Raw genomic sequence first — 20,067 nt, 5'->3', positions numbered from 1 at the left:
GATCACAATGCTTGAGCCATTGCCTGCTGCCTCCAAGGTACACCTGCATGAAGCTGGATCGGAAGCAGAGTATGCAGGGCTTCAACTTCCTGTACAACATGAGACACGGGAATCCCAAGCAGTACTTAACCTGTTGTGCCACAACACTTGTCCCTTGTCTTCTTTCTTGAGACATCCCAGGTGATTGAGGAAAAAGGCAAAGCCTTCCTATTCTTGAAGGACATTTCTTTACCTTCCAGAATAAAAATAGATTCTCTTTGTATCTCTGTTTTTCTGTATGTCTGTGTCATTCTCTGGAGGAAAAGGTGGAAGGTCCTATGTAAGACACTCTTCTATATGGGGAATTTTCCCTTTTAGTGTACCTGACTGCAGGCTCATTTCATCAGGCTCTTCTAAAAGAACTGCAGAACTGTGGTTCAGGAAACATAAGTGAGATATTTCTCTGGCTGATGCATTTGCTGTGAGAAATAAATGGTCTTTGACCCAATGTTATTATGTTTCCAACAAGTAGGGTAAAACTCAGATCCTTCACTATTTCTGATTTTAAAATAGGGGATATTTTTGAAGCCACATTTGTCTATTTGAACTATAGTAATAAAGAAAAAGAGTGCCAACGCTGGCAGCAGAAAACTCATGAAACAGGACATAAAGGATCATTTTGAGGTCCAATAGTATATGGCATACTGGTTAAGGCCACAACTCGCAACACCATCATCTCATATGGGTGCTAGCATCCCATTCAGGAATTGGTTCATATCCTCACTACTCCACTTCCAATTCAGTTCCCTCTAATGACCTGGTAAAAAGCAGCAAAAGACAGCCCAAGTGTTTGGGTCTCTGCTATTCCTAAGAGATCTGGATGAAGCTCCTGGTACACAGCTTCAGCCTTACCAGTGTGGCCATTGTGGCTATCTCCAACAGATAAGAGGCATCTCTCTCTCTCTTTTTTTTCTCTCTCTCTCATTAACTTTCAAAATAAATACATTAACCTTTAAAAAATTAAAGGATCATTCCAACTGATCCCAAGTGGAAACCAGGAGATAAGAAAAATGTTTAGGGCCCGGTGGCATGGCCTAGCAGATAAAGTCCTCACCTTGAATGCCCTGGGATCCCATATGGGCGCCGGTTCTAATCCTGGCAGCTCCACTTCCCATCCAGATCCCTGCTTCTGACCTGGGAAAGCAGTTGAGGACGGCCCAAATCTTTGGGACCCTCCCACCCGCGTGGGAGACCTGGAAGAGGTTCCTGGTTCCTTGCTTCAGATAGGCGCAGCACCAGCCATTGCGGCTCACTTGGGGAGTGAATCATTGGACGGAAGATCTTCCTCTCTGTCTCTCCTCCTCTCTGTATATCTGACTTTGTAATAAACATAAATCTTAAAAAAAAAAAAAAAGAAAAGTGTTTAAAGAATAGATTAATTGGGCCCAACATCATGGCCTAGCAGCTAAAGTCCTCGCCTTGAACGTGCCCGGGATCCCATATGGGCGCCAGTTCTAATCCCGGCAGCTCCACTTCCCATCCAGCTCCCTTCTTGTGGCCTGGGAAAGCAGTCGAGGACTGCCCAAAGCTTTGGGACACTGGACCCACGTGGGAGACCCGGAGGAAGTTCCTGATTCCCGGCCTTGAATCAGTGCAGAACCGGCCATTGCGTGAATCATCGGATGGAAGATATTTCTATCTGTCTCTCCTCCTCTATGTATATCTGACTTTGTAATAAAAAATAAATAAATTTTTAAAAAAAAGAATAGATCAATTTCAGAATTTTGGAAATAGAAACTATTAGAAATGTTAAATAGCCACATATTTTCATGCAGGCAAAAACTGCATTACTTCTTGGAATCACTAATATGAGGTAGAAATTTCATGTTTGATGAAATGTTATACATGAGAATTTAGCACATTCAAGATACAACAGTTACTAACAAAGCAAAGTTGCATTCATAGATGTCATGCAAATTTTGTTTAAAATTTCAAAAAGCACTGGAGATTTGGGCTTAAAGACAGAATGTGCAAAAATCACGTTATTCCTTCTTTGTTGACTCCTAGGATTATGACTTCAGGAAAGGCTGATATTGAACATCAATCTTAGTTATTGCTTTTGGGTGGTTTTTTTTTTTTTTTTTTGCCTTGTTTTTCCTTTGTAACTTCATTATGAAATCAGCTACAAGCAACTATTAGAATTACTGTTTTTGTTTGTCACTTTCATTAGATCATGAATCTCTGGAGTTTGGGATGTATCTTAGTTATTTTTGTGGCTCTCTAATTATTTATCATTGTATTTTTGCAGAAAGGGTGCTCAATGTTACTAGAACTGATTTAATTCCTTAAATAATCACATAGCTCGAGCTACAGTTGTTGCTTTGTTAAGAACAGTTAGCATTAATTACCAACATTTTATTCTTCAGTTAGATGAACACCTAATTAAAATGTTTTCATAGTATACTTTTCATTGTAACATGGCCCACCATTAAATCTTGCCATCTATTGATTATTTATATTAATGCACATGATGAATTATTTAAAATGGCCTAAAACTGGCAATATGTAAAGCATCTGAGAGAGGCAAAACTATTTATTAAATTGCATCAAAGAATCTACCTTCCTTCAGCTCCTGGACCTACACAGCACCATAAAGTTTGTGTAATGGTTTTACCATATTTGTCTGCCTCCTCTCCAACAGCATCAACGCTGCCATCTGGATGTAGACGGACAAACCCTCCAGTTTGTCTACTGTAAAACTGAAGAGTATTTCCTTTCATAAGCTTCCATTTTTCTGTAGCCCACTAAAAATAAACAAAACAAATGCCACTGTGAGCAGTCACAAAGAGGAAAAATAATAACAGCAGCATTCTTCATTAAATACATATCATTTTAACACATCAAAAAGTTACTTGAATTACTTGTGCCAAAATTAAGACCAAAGCAAAATCTTACCGTTTCTTTTCTCTTATAGTCTAGTTTCTGCCCTGAGAAGATAAAAAGAAGAGGAAATCATCAATTTCAGCTGTCCCATACTTCCTTCAAGCATGATAAAAAACAAAAACATATTTTTCCAAGCAACATATATACACAGCACTCACTTGCTGAGTCGATACTATGATCCCCGGCATACAGTTCTCTGACAATTGTACCATCATCTTCACCTTGATCCAGCCATCTAATGAAAGAGAAGTGCATCCACAATTTTCATGCAATTTACACTGGCCCTTAGTAATTATTTACCAAAGTCAGAAGTAATGGAAAGTAAAAATTTAAAAATATGAACATAAAGTTGATAAAGGCAGAAGAATACAACGTAGAAAAGGAAATTCTTAAATAACTACAGAAATGCAAGGAAGTATTGACAAACTATTTAGTAAGGATGAAAATTATTTCTGCATAATCTGTAAGTGAGCTGCTTAACCAGTCAGTCCTGCCGTTTGCGAAACCAGTAGATTTTTTTTATTAATTATTTTGCATTATGTGACAGTTTCATAGGCTCTGGGAGTCCCCCCACTCCTCCCCACGCCCCTCCCCCCTGGTGGATTCCTCCACCTTGATGCAGTATTACAGTTCAAATTCAATCAAGATTCTCTCCTTGCAAACATATACCAAGCACAGAGTCCAGCTACTTATTGTCCAGATGGGTTGAACAGTTTCTTGAGGAGACCATTTCTGGTCCAAAGTTAGAGCTGGTAGAATATCATCCCAGTCAATTAAGAGTCCCAATATAACATCAACAGCAATTTGCAACATTATGGAATTGACATGGTTTTGAGTAACCAGTATGTTAAAAAAAGAAAAAAAGCAAGTTCTTAACCACAACCTATGATTAGCTCATTGACATTTCAATTTTAGTTTATATACAGGACCGGCTGCTATATACCTTAAAATGACTATAAGGTACCATTCAGCTGTCTCGTCGTCTATTTCATTTTAGTATTTAGCCATTTGTTGTGTTGAAGTATAATTTTGCTGATCTTGGCAGATTTTAGGATAATCTAGACTGGCTTGTAACTCTAACAAGACATTTGTCGACAATTAAGGCGCAGAACATTTTTTGGGGGGGGGGGGGTGTGCAGGAAAATCCTCAACACCATGGAGAGGAGTGACTAATCTTCGTGTCCCACCCAGCGAGGCATGAGCCAATCCACGCCAGCTCTTTCCTGTCAGATTCTAAGCTCTACTTTTTGTTGTTTGTCTATTTATTTTAGGTTTTTTTAGTTTGTATGATTGTTTGTTTGCTATGAGGGGTTTTTGGAGCGACCCCGATGGTCATTGCAAGGGAGAGTGGGGGTCCAGAGTTGGAGCCAGGCTCGGACCAGAGAAAGCTCTCCTCCCTGGTCCCGAAGGATGTTCATTGTTCTTCTGTTTCTGCGGACCGCTCAGGGCTTCTGGTTGTCTTTCTGATGAGGTTGGTTTCTGCACGGTAGTGTTTGGACTTCTTCCATCCCCTGCGGAAGCTCCGGTTGGGGGTGGGTGACAAACCAGTAGATCTTAAAATCCAATGGATTGTTTGTCCTATTCTTCAGATAACAACCACAATTCAAATTATGATTAGTTATTTCAGTTATTTCATACATGGTTATTATTGGTTCCATGGGAAAAGCACACACACACACACTCAGACTTTATCACCACTACTGGCTAAATAACTCAAAGATCAGACCTAGGACATGAGTCAACAATGTCATTATTGAAAGAAAATTAACATGCAAATTTGTTCTATATACTTATTACTTTTCAGCCTGCTTCAGGACCTTGCTCAATAGGAATACATTTTCTTCTCGGAGAACTTCATTTTTCTTACTTATACATGGAGAAAATTCTATTTTAAAATTTCTGTCTTAAGTTACCAATGAACACGAAGTTTAAGTCATCAAGGATGGTGATAATGGCTATGAATAAAAGCAGCAGCATCTAGGAATAATATTTACAATAGTTACCCAAAAATTATCGATGATCAGGAATAACTTAAAAAGCTGTTTCTCAAAAATATGTGACCTTATATGTTTGCAAAGAAAGAATCTTGATTGAATTTGAACTGTAATACTGCAACAAGGTGGAGGAATCCACCGGGGGGAAGGGTGTGGGGAGGGGTGGGGGGATTCCCAGAGCCTATGAAACTGTCACATAATGCAAAATAATTAATAAAAAAAAAAGAAAAAAGAAAACAAAGGAAAAAAATATGTGACCTTGAAACAAACTAGTACCAAATGAATCTACTCAGTGTAGATGCACATCTACCAACCTATGACAGAAGAAGGTATATTCACAGCGTGTTGTAGGATCCTTGACCACCACATCCTCAAGAAACCAACCATTTCCTAAAAACCAATTTTAGAAGGGGAAGTGTGAGGTGAATTCATATCTTTCAGGTATCAGCTTTTGAAAAACAAATCCTAACTTAAAAATATATTCAAAGTCCTTGTGAAGTAGAGAGCTGTAATATTCAAATAAAGCTAGATATAACAAAAGTAAACTGAGGAGACTTAAACATGTTTCATATATATCTATTAAGAGTATACTTTCAGGTTTTATTCTGTTACATCTATTCGCTACGATTTTCCAAACACTCGAATAATCTCTTGATTGCTTTCGATTTCATAAACTGTATTAAGAATTGTAGACTTAAAAAAAAACAAGAATTGTAAACCTAATATCTTCCAAAGAATATAAATTGTATGAGTTAATAACTTTATATTTCTAAAAAGTAAAGTTCAAATTTTGATTGAATCTATGTAAACAAACCATGTAAGTTCTGGTAGACTAAAAATAAAGGGTCAGTCATAAAATTCTTCCAAGCACACAGACTGAGCTACTACACACGAAGACAGGAATGTCCTTTCAAATGTCTATTTTGATACAGCTTCCAAACTGAACTAGTTAAAAATACAACTTTAATTACAAGCTAAATGGAATGTTTTAATTAATCATCGTGTTTTTTCATGTAAGATCCAGCTCAAAACATTTCAACAATTAAAAATCCTTGGCTTAATGAGCTAATAGTGATCAGCTTCTTTAACAAAGCATTGAATAACCTTCACTGCCTTATCTCTGCTTGCTTAAACTTCTTCCCCAATCACATAATACAAGCATTGAGCAGTGCCAAATTCCTCAAAATTTCTTCAGTTGGTGGTTTTTAAACCTGATTCACTGGAGGGTTTCTTAAAGCACGGCTTACTGGGACCTACACTTATGACTAGACCTGGGATACGTATTTTTTTTTAATTTGTTTCTTTGAAGGTAGATCAGATTTATGGAGAGTAGGAGAGACGGAAAGATCGTCCATCTGCTGGTTCACTCCCCAAATGGCTTCAACAGCTGAAGCTGAGCTGATCCACAGCCAGGAGCCAGGAGCTTCCTCCTAGTCTCCTACACAGGCGCAGGGTCCCAAGGCTTTGGACCATCCTCTACTGCTTTGCCAGGCCACAAGCAGAAATCTGGATGGGAAGTTTAGCAGCAGGACACGAACCGGTGCCCATACGGGATCACAGCACTTGCACAGTGAAGCTTTAGTCACTGAGCCATGACTAAACAAGGCAGACCTTATTTCATTCTCTCTAGCATCTAGGCCCATGCTGAAGAAACTATTTGCCATGTCTGTGTTTTTTTGCAGTAAAAATGCTTACACTTAAAAATAAAAATGCTTGCAGTTAAATTCTAAAAAACATTTGGGAATAATATTTTGATATCAGATAGCCTATACTTAGAGTTTTCTACACATTTCCCACCATATCCTCTAGACTTGCATAGGATTTTATCTAAACATAAAATCAGACCCTCCTTACTCCCCGTAGAGGAACCTTACCTGGTCTAAGTCCATCATGGCCTATAACAAGCTTGTATATATCTCCAAGGTGCACAGCTTCCAGGAAGAAGATATCAGTCTACAGTCAATGAAAAAGTATTAGAGCTACCCAATAATTCTGATCTCAGCCAAGAGTATTAATTAAGATGCAGAAAAAATTATAAAAAATAGATTCATTAAATAAATATACAAATCCGTTAGTAAAGTACAGACAATATTAATTTATGAAACATAATATTAAGCTTCTAAATGTTCACTCCATCTTCTTTACTGCCAAGTTTAGCTACAAAAATAAACATTTAGGAACTATGTACAACTGCAGTTTTCAAAAAAATCACAGTAGTCATGTAATAACTAAGAAATGTCCTAAGCATTTGCAATTTATTTCAGTGAAAACAATGTTTTGGTGCCTGATGATGAAATATTTTAGGCAGTGTTTACGGATCATTTGCAATTATAATACTCCTGATGTACAAAATATTAAGAAATTACAACATTTATCTACAGTTTAAAATTTTCTTCTATGACAAGGAGCAATTTTACTGAAATGGATTATATATTCAGAAGTTGGGTGAAAGTGATGAGGCTTCAATACTTTTCATAAAATCAAAGACAATGATACATGTTTTTTTTCTCATTTCATTCATGAGGGTAGGGGAGAGACAATGAGGAAGAGATCCTCCATCTAGAAGGACAGTTCTGAGCTGATTTAAAGCTCGTAACCAGCAGATCCTTTGGGTCACCCATGAGGTTGCAGGGCCCCAAGGATTCAGGCCATCCTCTTCTGCTTTCCCAGGCTGTAAGCAGGGAGATGGATGATACAGATTTTAATCCAAGAAAAATAAAATGTTATGTAACATGCTAGTTGAAAAAGTGATCACTAAACAAGAAATAGCCTTGGCACTAATAGTGCTTTATACATTTTAAAATATTTTTACATATATTTAATTTTACCCTCAAAACTTGCCAGTGAGAAAATCAGATAACAAAGGTAAGGCACAGATCCAGGATTACAGTCACCAGGCTATTTTCTTTTTGAAGAAATCTACCTCTGCATAGATGTACTGTTCAAGATATGAATAATGGGACCGTTACTGTGGCTTGGCAGCTCTGGTGAATATTTTTTTTTTTTTTTTTTTAAATTTTATTTTAAGTTCATTAATTACATTGTATTATGTGACACAGTTTCATAGGTACTGGGATTCTCCCCACCCCTCCCCAAACCCTCCCACCATGGTGGATTCCTCCACCTTGTTGCATAACCACAGTTCAAGTTCACTTGAGATTCCCCCATTGCAAGCATATACCAAACATAGAGTCCAGCATCTTATTGTCCAGATAAGTTCAACGGCTTCTTAGGTATACACTCTCTGGTCTGAAGACAGAGCCAGCAGACTATCATCCCGATCAATTAAAAGCTCCAACATACCATCAGCAAAAATTTACATCACCGGGGCACAGGAACTGGAGGGAGGCTGAGTTCTGGTCGGGTCACAGTTGTAATCCCTTGGCACAAATATCAATTCGGCTTTGACGCACCATGCCGGATTAGACCACAGCACAGTTTGGTGCTCTGGAGGACCAGGATAGACGTTGGACGGGCTCGGCTAGGCCTCAACCCCATCTGAGCCATATATGAGATATGCGTGGGTATGGACGAGCCGTGGCTGGGCTGAAACTCTCAACAGCAGGAACCAGAATGGATTGAAGAGCGGAGCTGGCCGAAGGACCTGCTGGAATGCGTGAAGCCCGACACCATGAAGGAGTCGGAGGGAGGAACCTGAACAGATCCTCTGACAGGACACTGACTCTACAAATAAACGCAAGAAGCATGGAGGTAAATAACCCAGAAGAGGCTTTGGAATGTGACCCACTGGAATACACTTGGCTCGGGTTGGGGCAGACCAGGCTGAGTCAGTTCACGTCATCCACTGGCAAGCCCAAGTGCTGAAACTGTGTGGGGGCCTGGCCGTGTTTGGTTGCGAAAAACAAAAAACAAAAACAAAAAAAAAACAGTACAAAACACAAAATGCCAAGGTGAAATGGCCTGTGCTAGCAGGGAATGCAACACCCGACCAGCACTCCTCCCACTGGTTTAGGTGAGGGACAAGAGTGTGATGGGCAGAGCCGGGGAGAGATGCGATACTCATTGGTTCCAATGGAGGTCAGGGCTCAGAATAGAACCAACCCAGGGGTTAAAACCATCAGCTGATCGGAGTGATGGACTGTGGCGGGCACTGTGCTTACTAGTAGTACATGTAGGAGCCTGGACTGGGAATGCCTCAAAGTTTTTTTTAGGGGGATTCCCCTGAACAAAATGGAGGAATCAAAGCATTAATCAAAAAAAGATGGAAAATGGAGTAGATGAATCAACCACCTCAGCTTTATGCTTGCAGCGGAAAACTGGACAAGGGGAAACCCTAAGACGGACTATCAGTGGACTCTGCACCAGCCTCATCATACCTGGACTGTTGCTGATGATATGTTGGAGCTTCTAATTGATCGAGGTGACGCTCTGCTGGCTCTGCCTACAAACCTGAGAGGGCCTCCCTAAGAGGCGGTTGAACTTGAACTGGACAAGTGGGATGCTGGACTCTGTATAGTGTAAACTTTTAATTAGGGAATCTCAACGGAACTTGAGCTGTGGTTATGCATCAAGGTGAAGGAATTCATGATGGGGGAAGGGTTTGGGGTGAAGGGGGGGGGAATCCCAGTACCTATGAAATTGTGTCATGTAATGCAATGTAATTAATGAATAAATGAATATTAAAAAAAAAAATTTACATCACCATGGAATTAATTGACATAGTAACAAGTAACCAATATGGTAAAAGTAAATGCGATTTCTTACCCACCTTCTGTGACCACCTCATTGACATTTCAATTTAGGTTTATACACAACATATAACATTCATAACATAACTTGTTGTACATAACATCGTGTCATCTTAAATTAAGGCAAACATGTGGTATTTAACCTTTTGGGATTGGCTCATTTCCCTTAGCATTATGGTTTCCAGTTTGGCCCATTTGGCCACAAAGAACTGCATTTTGTTTTGTTTAATAGCTGAGTAGTATTCCATGGAGTAGATGAACCATAGCTTTCTTATCCAATCCTCTGTTGATGGGCATTTTGGTTGCTTCCATGTCTTTGCAATTACTGATTGTGCTGCTATGAGCATAGGAGTGCATGTTGGTTTCTCATAAAACAAGTGTTCTGGATATATTCCTAGGAGTGCTATTGCCGGGTCATACGGTATGTTGTATTTGAGTTGTTTGAATGCTCTCCATACTGATTTCCATAGAGGCTGTACCAGCCTGCAGCCCCACCAGCAGTGGAGTAGGGTTCCCTTTTCCCCGCAACCTCGCCAACAAGTGTTGTTGGTGCTTTTATTCATGTGGGCCAGTCTTACTGGCGTTAGGTGGTACCTCATTGATGTTTTAATTTGGATTTCCCTTATTGCCAGGGAACTTGAGCATTTTTTCATATGTTTATTTGCCATTTGGGTTTGTTCCTTTGTGAAGTGTTTGCCCATTTCCCGTGCCCATTTCTTGAGAGGTTTGTTTGTTTTGACATTTTGGTTGTTTTGCAGCTCTTTGTATATTCTGGAGATCAGCCCTCTATCACCTAAGTCGTGTGCAAAGATCTTCTCCCATTCTGTGGGTTGCCTTTTTACTTTGTTGATTGTTTCTCTAGCTGTACAGAAGCTTCTTAGTTTGATGAGGTCCCAATTGTTTATTTTGGTCTTGATTTCTACTGCATTTGGAGTCTTTTTTAGGAAGTGAGGGCCTACCCCTAAGTGTTCCAGTGTGTTTCCAACATTTTCTTCCAAAAGTTTGAAGGTTTCTGGATGTAGGTTTAAATCTTTTATCCATTTGGATTTGATCTTAGTATATGGTGAGAGATGTGGGTCTATCTTTTTGTTTCTGCAGGCTATCAACCAGTTGTCCCAACAGCATTTATTGAACAGACCTTCCCATTTGCCTGGATTGTCGTTTGTCTTTTTGTCAAAGATTATTTGGCTGTATTTCTGTGGGTTCCCATCTGGTGTTTCTATTCTGCTCCATTGATCTTCTTCTCTATTTTTGTGCCAGTACCAGGCTGTTTTGATAACCACTGCCCTATAGTATGTCCAGAGGTCCGGAACTGTGATTCCCCCTGCTAACTTCCTGTTCTTGAGAATGGTTCTAGCTATTCGTGGTTTTTTGTTTTTCCAGATGAACCTTTGAATCATTGTTTCCAGGTCTGTGAAGAATGTTTTGGGCAATTTGATTGGGATTGCGTTGAATGTATATATTGCTTTTGGCAGTATAGACATTTTAATGATATTGATTTTACCTATCCAGGAGCATGGGATGTTACTCCATCTTTCTAGATCTTGTTCAATTTCTTTTTTAAGTAGTTTGTAGTTTTCCTCAAATAGGTCTCCTACATTTTTGGTTAGGTTAATTCCCAGATACTTCATGCTTTCCTTTGTTACTTTGAATGGTATCTTGCTGGTTAGATCTTTTTCCAACTTGGGGCTGTTAGCATACACTATGGCTGTTGATTTTTGTTCATTAATTTTGTACCCTGCCACTCTACCGAACTCTCGTATAAGTTCTAGTAGTCTCTGTGTTGAGCCTTTTGGCTCTTCCATATAAAGAATCATGTCATCTGCATATAGTGAAAGCTTGACTTCTTCATTTCCCATTTGGATTCCTTTGATTTCTTTTTCTTGTCTTATGGCCTCAGCGAGTACCTCTAGAACTATGTTGAATAGCAGCGGAGAAAGTGGACATCCCTGTCTTGTTCCAGATCTCAGTGGGAAGGGTTCCAGTTTTTCTCCATTCAGTATGATGCTGGCATTGGGTTTTTCATATATTGCTTTGATTATGTTGTGGATTTTTCCATCTATGCCTACCTTGGTTAGGGTCTTTAGCAGGAAGTTGTGCTGAATTTTGTCGAAAGCTTTTTCTGCATCTATTGATACTATCATGTGATTCTTGTTTTTCAGTTTTTGGATGTGGTGTATCACATTTATGGATTTGCGAATGTTGAACCATCCCTGCATTCCAGGGATGAATCCTACTTGATCTGGATGAATGATCTGTCTGATGTGTTTTTGAATTCTGTTGGCTAGGATTTTGTTGAGAATCTTAGCATCAATGTTCATCAAAGAGATAGGTCTGTAGTTTTCTTTCTCTGTAGGATCTCTGCCCGGTTTTGGGATTAAGGTAATGTTGGCTTCATAGAATGAGTTTGGAAGGGTTGCTTCCTTTTCTATTGTTTTGAAGAGTTTGTAGAGGATTGGAGTTAGTTCTGTTCGGAATGTTTTGTAGAATTCTGTAGTGAAGCCGTCTGGGCCTGGGCTTTTCTTTGTTGGGAGGTCTTTAATCACTGATTCAATCTCTGCTTCAGTTATGGGTTTGTTCAGGTTGATTGTTGCCTCTGGGCTAAGTTTTGGCAGGTTGTGTGAGTCTAAGAACTTTTCCATTTCTTGGTGGTCTTCTGATTTGTTGGAGTGCAGTGCTTTGTAGTAATTTCTGATTATGTTCTTAATGGTTGTAATGTCTGTTGTTATGTTGCCTTTTTCATCTTTGATGCTGTTAATTCTTGCTTTCTCTTGTTTTTTCTTTGTCAGACGGGCCAGCGGGGTGTCTATTTTGTTTATCTTTTCAAAAAACCAGCTTTTTGATTCGTTGATTTTGTGTATGGTTTTTTTTATTTCTATCTGGTTGATTTCCTCCCTTGTTTTGATGATTTCTTGTTTCCTGTTGTGTGTGGGGCTCATCTGCTGCTGCTTTTCCAGTTCCTGGAGGTGTGTGGTTAGTTCCTGTATTTGGCGACTCTCTTGGGCCTTGACATGAGCTCCAATTGCGATGAGTTTACCCCGTAGCACTGCTTTGGCAGTGTAGCTCTGGTGAATATTATGAGTGTTAACATCTTGCAGAAGGACCCTTGCGAATCTTCCCTTTTCCCACTAATCTTCTAGCCAACTTTTTAAAAACAGTCTTCTAATGGTCAGTTGTTAACAATCTAGGCATTTGAAAATCCATAAGCAGAATGCTATGAGCATCCCAAAAACTTTTGCTTTTGGTCACTCCATGTTTTTGTGATAGGACTACTCTCTTTGCTAACCATTTCTTTGAACTTAGTCTTCAGGGTCAGATTGTTAAAACCCTTGATACACCTCTTTTTCCAATTCTTGGAAGAAATGCTTCAGTCCTTAGATCCCACTTAACATTGAAAGCAACTGCTCTATGTGCAAAAAGATGAGTAGCCATTATGTAATAAGCTTACTCTAGTTCAATTTTTCATTCACAAGACATAAGCTAAAAAAAATTGAGATCTAGGACCCAGCAGCGTGGCCTAGTGGCTGAAGTTCTCACCTTGAACATGCCGGGATCCCATATGCGCGCCGGTTCTAATCCCGGCAGCTCCACTTCCCATCCAGCTCCCTGCTCCTGGCCTGGGAAAGCAGTCGAGGACAGCCCAATGCATTAGGACCCTGCACCCATGTGGGAGACCTGGAGGAGGTTCCTGGTTCCTGGCTTTGGATCAGCGCAGCACCAGCCATTGCGCTTACTTGGGGAGTGAATCATCGGATGGAAGATCTTCCTCTCTATCTCTCCTCCTCTCTGTATATCTCACTTTGTAACAAAAATAAATACATCTTAAAAAAAAATTGAGATCTAGAGCGTTGGCTTTTGCTTTTACAACTAATGACTAATTTGATTACATCAGACTATACTAATCAGCTTTAGGTCACTATAGGAAATGCCTAAGACAAGCTGATTAAGAATGAAGGATATTCATTCCAGATCATAATTTTGCAGTTCACAGTACCAAATTAGGTTACCCCCATGCTTCAGGATCCAGTGAGGGCATTCTTGCCGCCAACGTTCCAAAATGTTATAGAACATTACATGAGGGCCCGGCACGATGGCCATGCCTTCGCCTAAACATTTTTCAAAGGCCCCATGTAACTCCAGATTGAATACACTTTCCACCATTAACATGAGAGTTTGGAGATCAAGCCTTTACTACATGGGTGTTTCAAGGAACATATAAACTGTATTAATATGTGAGTATTATAGCCAACACAATCAACGTGTTTCTCTTGCAAATTAAAACTGACAGTGTGCAATTGCAGGTTTCATCTTCAGCATCACCTTGGCCATTCTCTTTTTTTTTTAAACATTTATCCATTTTTATTGGAAAGCCGGATATACAGAGAGGAGGAGAGACAGAGAGGAAGATCTTTCATCCGATGATTCACTCCCCAAGTGAGCCGCAACGGCTGCTGCTGCACCGATCTGAAGCCGGGAACCTGGAACCTCTTCCAGGTCTCCCACGTGGGTGCAGGGTCCCAAAGGTTTGGGCCGTCCTCAACTGCTTTCCCAGGCCAGAAGCAGGGATCTGGATGGGAAGTGGAGCTGCCGGGACCAGAACCAGCACCCATATGGGATCCCAGGGCGTTCAAGGCGAGGACTTTAGCTGCTAGGCCATGCCGCCGGACCCCACTTTGGCCATTCTTAAAATGAGTTGTCCATTGTCCAGTGGATGATTTATTTGTGGGCATCAAACCTATAAACATCCCATAAAACATCAAGGATGTCACCAGTCTCCCACCAAAGCTTCACCCTAAAACTTACGTCTGTTCTTGCTTCAGTTTCATAATTCTTAATGTTCTTTATGTGATAAGAAATAACAGTAAAACAATCTTGAGTCTCATTCCTTCGTTTTTCCCTCTCTCTCAGAATGATGATGATCACCTGCCAGCATAAGTTTTCACTACCTGCCCAATATTCAGTCATAAAACTAAATATTACTACAGCGTGACTGATAAAAAAAGATCTCTGCGTACTTGGCCTACGTGAATGGTCATCAGGACATGCATGTCCCCAGGGAAGCTCCCTGGCAATGGTCTTGGCACACCGAGACCTCAACCTGACCTGATCATTGGCCATATATGCAAGAGCAGTGGGCTGCATCCTGGTTTTACTTCTCTGTCCTTGGACAACCTGTGTTGGGACTTTCTTGTTAGGCAATTCCAAGAAGTCAGTGTGGTCCCACATTACCTGCCAGTCATACATGGTGTATGTGACCTACATGACCTGCAGCAGGACTGGAGGGTCCAGAGAGATAGCACTGCCTTCTAGCCTATTACCATGCTGTTGTTGGGTGGAAGGTTTGTCAGGAGACACCCTTTTGTCGTCCCCTTTTCTTGGACTATGAAAAATTGTGCTTGCTTTGCTTTGCTTTGTAATACCATCCCCTCACCCCTTTGGAGGTCATGCAGGCCTGCTGATCAGAATCCCCCAAAAAAGAGAACGCCCAACTGAGGGAAGGAGGCAGGAAGGGAAGTAGAGAAAGACGAAGGAAGGGAGGGAGGGAGGAAAGGAAGATGGAAAGAAGGAAGGAAGGAAAGAAAGAAAAGAAAGAATCCAACAACACTGAATAAAACAGTAGAAAACACTTTCTAAAAAAAAAGTTGGTGTTGAAATTGTCATGATTAGGAGAACATAATTTGGAACATCTACATCTCAAATCAAAATGCCTGGTTCCAGTTCTGCTTCTGGTTCAGCTATAGGAGCCATCAGATGACGGCTCTCCACCAACATGAGAAAAGAGCACAATGTATACTTACAAAGATATGGAAACAATCTAGATGCCCATTGAAAGAGGAACAGATAAACTGTGGTACATCTATTCTATGGAATACTACTCAGCCATTAAAAAGAAAAAATGCTGCCATTTGCAACAAAATGGTCCCTTCTGGAAACCATTAAGCTCAGTGAAATAGGATAAATGTCATATTTTCTGTCTACATAAGACAACCTTTATGTAAAATTCAAGATCACTATACATATATGTATGTATGCAAATGTGTATACTCATATATTCACCTAGAGGAACTGTATAAGGGAGACTAGCATAACAAGCAGATACAGTGCAGGATGCATATCTACTGCCAAATAGAAGATGGAATCTCAATGAAACTTAAATATATCTTAACAAAATGCTGGACTTTCAGCCACTGTTTATACCTATTAAACATCATAGTCAAGTAACATAGTACATTATTGAGTTTCAGTGTATATCATTGTGAATACATTGCTGACTAGGTACTGTGCCTCCCTGCCACTATTCAGCAACGTGAGAGAGTACCATACCACATATTACCAGCCTAGGGAAAAAAATTAAAGTACATCTATTGCATACATATCACTTTAACAATGCTTTGCTTGCAACCCGCATTTACTTTTAACATATTGGTTACTCATTACTATGTCAATTAATTCCATAATGATGTAAATTTTTGCTGATGGTATGTTGGAGCTTTCAATTGACTGGGATGATACTCTGCTGGCTCTGTCATCAGACCAGAGAGGGTATACCTAAGAAACCGTTGAACTTGACGGGACAATAAGATGCTGGACTCTATGTTTGGTATACGCTTGCAATGGGGAAATCTCAACTGAACTTGAGCTGTGGTTATGCAATAAGGTGGAGGAATCCACCATGGTGGGAGGGTTTGGGGAGGGGTGGGGAGAACCCAAGTATCTATGTAACTGTGTCACATAATACAATGTAATTACTGAAGTAAAATAATAAATAATTAAAAAAAAAAAAAAAAAGTCACCTTCCCACCTTTTCCCATCAGATGTTAATAGCACTGAGCTGCTACACACTGCAGAGTATTATGTACTCTCTTGTGGTTTCTCAAATCATGCCAACATGTTTTTAGAATGTTCTCTTATTAAACGCTCCTCACATAAAAAAAAAAAAAAAAAAAAAAAAAAAACAATGCTTTGCTTGCAAACATCAAATACTGCATGACAAATCATTAAAAGTTGAGGTTTGTCCAAATACATAATATCACTGAATTGTGTATATTTCAAAATTCACTTAAACAAGCTAAGAATATTATTTTTGTTATTTTTTTACCACAACTAAAAATATGTTAAAATTAAACAAAGAGCATTTTGTTAACCTACTTGTCCTCTTAAAAAATTACAGGAGCTCGTCGATCTAAATAGCTGTCTGGAGCCTGTATCTCCCTTTTCACCATACATACAGATGTAGACATGTGCTAAGGTTCCAGCATTCCACAGCTCACCTGTTGCCACGCAGACTTCATATACAGTCACTTACAATAAAGATAAAAAAAACTTTAGGGACACAAATATTTCATCAGTAACAGAAAATCAAATGTGCACAGCAAATGGAACATGCTACTCAGCCTCTCCACTGAATGAAACTATAAAACCTCGACAGAATGCATAGAATACTCAGAAAAGCAAAGGAAGGAATGCTTTGAAAGGTGAGCCACAGCAGGAACATTAGAAATAATTCAAGACTTTGAAGTCAGGCGCCAGTGTGTTTATTATTTTTCTTTTACAATTCCAACCCTGAGCACAATACACCAGAAATGTGGAAATAAGTCCTGAAGCTCAGACACAGAAAGTTCCAAAGTCCTGCAGTTTTAACTCAGAAAAAGAAGGGGAATCCCTAACACCAGAAGAGGTTGTATACATTGCACTATTCTTCTAATTCATTAACCTTTGTATTACAGCACTGTGTGCCTTACGGGAATACATAAAAGTCAACATTGATGTGACAGTAATCTTCCCTTGTGTTCAATAGATCTTGCCTCCCAATAGGGTGGAGCCAACATCCATTATTTTCTTTACTTTCTCTGCCCACTTCCTATCCTTGGACTTGGAAACAAAGCAAAAGGGCACAGCACAAAAGGAATAACTAGAGCCCAGTTTTCCCATTAAGAGGCCAAGAAAAACCTCCATGAAATCAGAGACCTCTTAAAAGTGAACTGAAACTAGAACCTCAGAGGTAGTCTGCAGCAGGCTAAAATAAAACCAAGAATACTCTCCACGTAATTAAAGAACCAGTACGCTATACAATAACATGACCACAATTAGCATATAATCTACATGGCTAACATATAATCTACTGCACAGACTATTTAAGAACCAGTAGAATCTTGGGCCCGGCGGCGTGGCCTAGCAGCTGAGGTCCTCGCCTTGAGCACATCGGGATCCCATATGGGCGCCAGTTCTAATCCCAGCTTCTCCATTTCCCATCCAGCTCCCTGCTTGTGGCCTGGGAAGGCAGTCGAGGACTGCCCAAAGCCTTGGGACCCTGCACCCACGTGGGAAACCTGGAAGAAGTTCCTGGCTCCTGGCTTCAGATCGGCACAGCACCTGCCATTGCGCTCACTTCAGGAGTGAATCATCGGATGGAAGATCTTCCTCTCTGTCTCTCCTCCTCTCTGTATATCTGCCTTTCCAATAAAAATAAATAAATCTTAAAAAAAAAAAAAAAGAACCAGTAGAATCTCAACTCTTGGGGAAAAAAAGTGAAGACCCCATCATTGAAGTAACACCAGTACCAGCATTATGGTGATGACATGGTGATGACTCCAATATTATCGGAAAAAGACTTCAGAGCACCTGTGATATAAATGCAAGAAATCAGGAACACTCTTAAAATCAATGAAAAATAGAAAGTTTCAACAAAGAAATAGAAAATTTAAATAATATTAAAATGTAAATTTTAAAACTGAGAAAGCATCATAAACAAATTGAACAGAGTTGACAGAACACAGGAAAGCACCAATAAGCTTGAATATAGGAAAGCAGAAAATACCAAATGCAACATTAAAAAATAAACACTTTTTGAAAGCCTAAGATACCAATGGAATAAACAAAAAATATTTAAAATTCATGCCAGGGAGTCCCAGAGGAGGAGCGTCTGATTTCAAAGTTTTGAGTACTCTTAAACATAATTCTGCACGGCCCTCTTGCACCGGCTTCACTGCCTGAGCATCACATTAATGGTGTTTTGATTTCCTCTTCTGCTTATAAGGAACAGGGTTTACAACCAGCAATCACTGAGACAAATTTTGTTTTATTCCATCTTTGTTAACTTGGCAATCTCTGGAAAGATTATCTACATTTGATTATTATTTTTCTACTATAAATTTCACCTTCCTTTTTGTAAAATCAAACTGCTTATATTGCTAAAATTAGAGGGAGGAAATAGGGACGAGTGATTCGAGTAACAATGGCTACAATTTTGTAATGTTCTAATCACAGGAATTGCTATTTTATTTTCAATATGCAGGTGTAGAAGGTAGTTGTATAAGAAAAGTGAAGTGTATGTCAGCATTGTAACTGTAATGTGTAATGCCATCAACTGCAACACAACTATCCCATTATGGAGGTTAGTTTGTATTCCAGCTGCTCCACTCCTAATTCAACTCTCTGCTGATGGCCTGGGAAAAGCAATAGAAGATGGCCCAAGTACTTGGGGCCCTGCCACTCACATAGGAATCCTGGATGAAGTTCTAGACTCTTGGCTTTGGCCCCTGACCCAGAACTAACTACTTTGGCCAGGGTATGCAAGATTTTCTCTCTCTCTCTCTCTCTCTCTCCTTCTCATCTCTCCCACTCTGAAACTCAAACTTCCAAAATGTTTTTTAAAAGGAGAAGAAGGAAAAGAAAGAATATAACAGCAGTCATCAAACTTGACAGTTTTCCTAGAGTCAACACTCATTAAAAAGTCATTAAAATGAAAAATTCATTAAAAAGTCAACCACATGATAGCCTACTAGTTAAAGTCCTAGCCTTGCATGTGCCGCCATCCAATATGGGCACCAGTTTGTATCCCAGATGCTCCACTTCCCTTCCAGCTTCCTGTTGTGGCCTTGAGGACAGACCTCAGCAGGAGGCACCCTCACAGGAGACCCAGAAGAAGCTCCTGCCTCCTGGTTCCTGGCTTCAGATTGGCTCAGTTCCAGCTGTTGCAGTCACTTGGGGAATGAACCAGCTGATGGAAGATCTTTATCTCTGTCTCTCCTTCTCTCTGTAAGTCTGATTTTCCAATAAAAAAGTTAAATAAAGCTAAGAAAAAAATTGACCAACTAGGTGATGCAAAAGCAAGCCCCAAACTACATTCCCCCAGGAAGCTGGGATCCAAGAAGTAGCTTAAAACCAGAAAAGGCATATTCAAAATTCAACAACTTATCTTTATTTTTAAGATATTTCAAAACTTGAAGTAGAAAAAAGACTTCATAGCAATAAAATTCTAGATGAATTAGACAATAGAACAAAAGGTATCAAACTTGAAGGAAAGTAATTAAAATTATATCTGTTAGCAGCTGACATGACATTCTATGTACGAAATCCTGGAAGTTCCGTAAGCACACACACAAAAAAATGTTAGCTAAAGCACAAAAGTCAGCACTCCAAATGTGGTTGTAATCTTGAAC

General features: G+C 39.7%; 1 protein-coding gene across 1 annotated transcript in view; it reads right to left on the bottom strand.

The window, feature by feature from the left end:
- Positions 1-20,067, bottom strand: part of RP1 (RP1 axonemal microtubule associated) — a 280,642-nt gene that overhangs the window by 166,276 nt on the left and 94,299 nt on the right. Inside the window, exons 7-12 of the mRNA XM_058668634.1 lie at positions 16,775-16,926; positions 6,791-6,869; positions 5,231-5,306; positions 3,081-3,157; positions 2,935-2,966; positions 2,654-2,783 (exon numbers count right to left, since the gene is read on the bottom strand). Coding sequence (XP_058524617.1) covers positions 2,654-2,783; positions 2,935-2,966; positions 3,081-3,157; positions 5,231-5,306; positions 6,791-6,869; positions 16,775-16,926 — 546 coding nt within the window. The remainder of the gene's footprint in view (positions 1-2,653; positions 2,784-2,934; positions 2,967-3,080; positions 3,158-5,230; positions 5,307-6,790; positions 6,870-16,774; positions 16,927-20,067) is intronic.

This window comes from Ochotona princeps, chromosome 9 (genome assembly GCF_030435755.1).
Source record: "Ochotona princeps isolate mOchPri1 chromosome 9, mOchPri1.hap1, whole genome shotgun sequence".
Lineage (NCBI taxonomy): Eukaryota > Metazoa > Chordata > Mammalia > Lagomorpha > Ochotonidae > Ochotona > Ochotona princeps.
The sequence above is the reverse complement of the archived record's forward strand: the minus strand, read 5'-3'. Positions and strand labels throughout refer to the sequence as shown.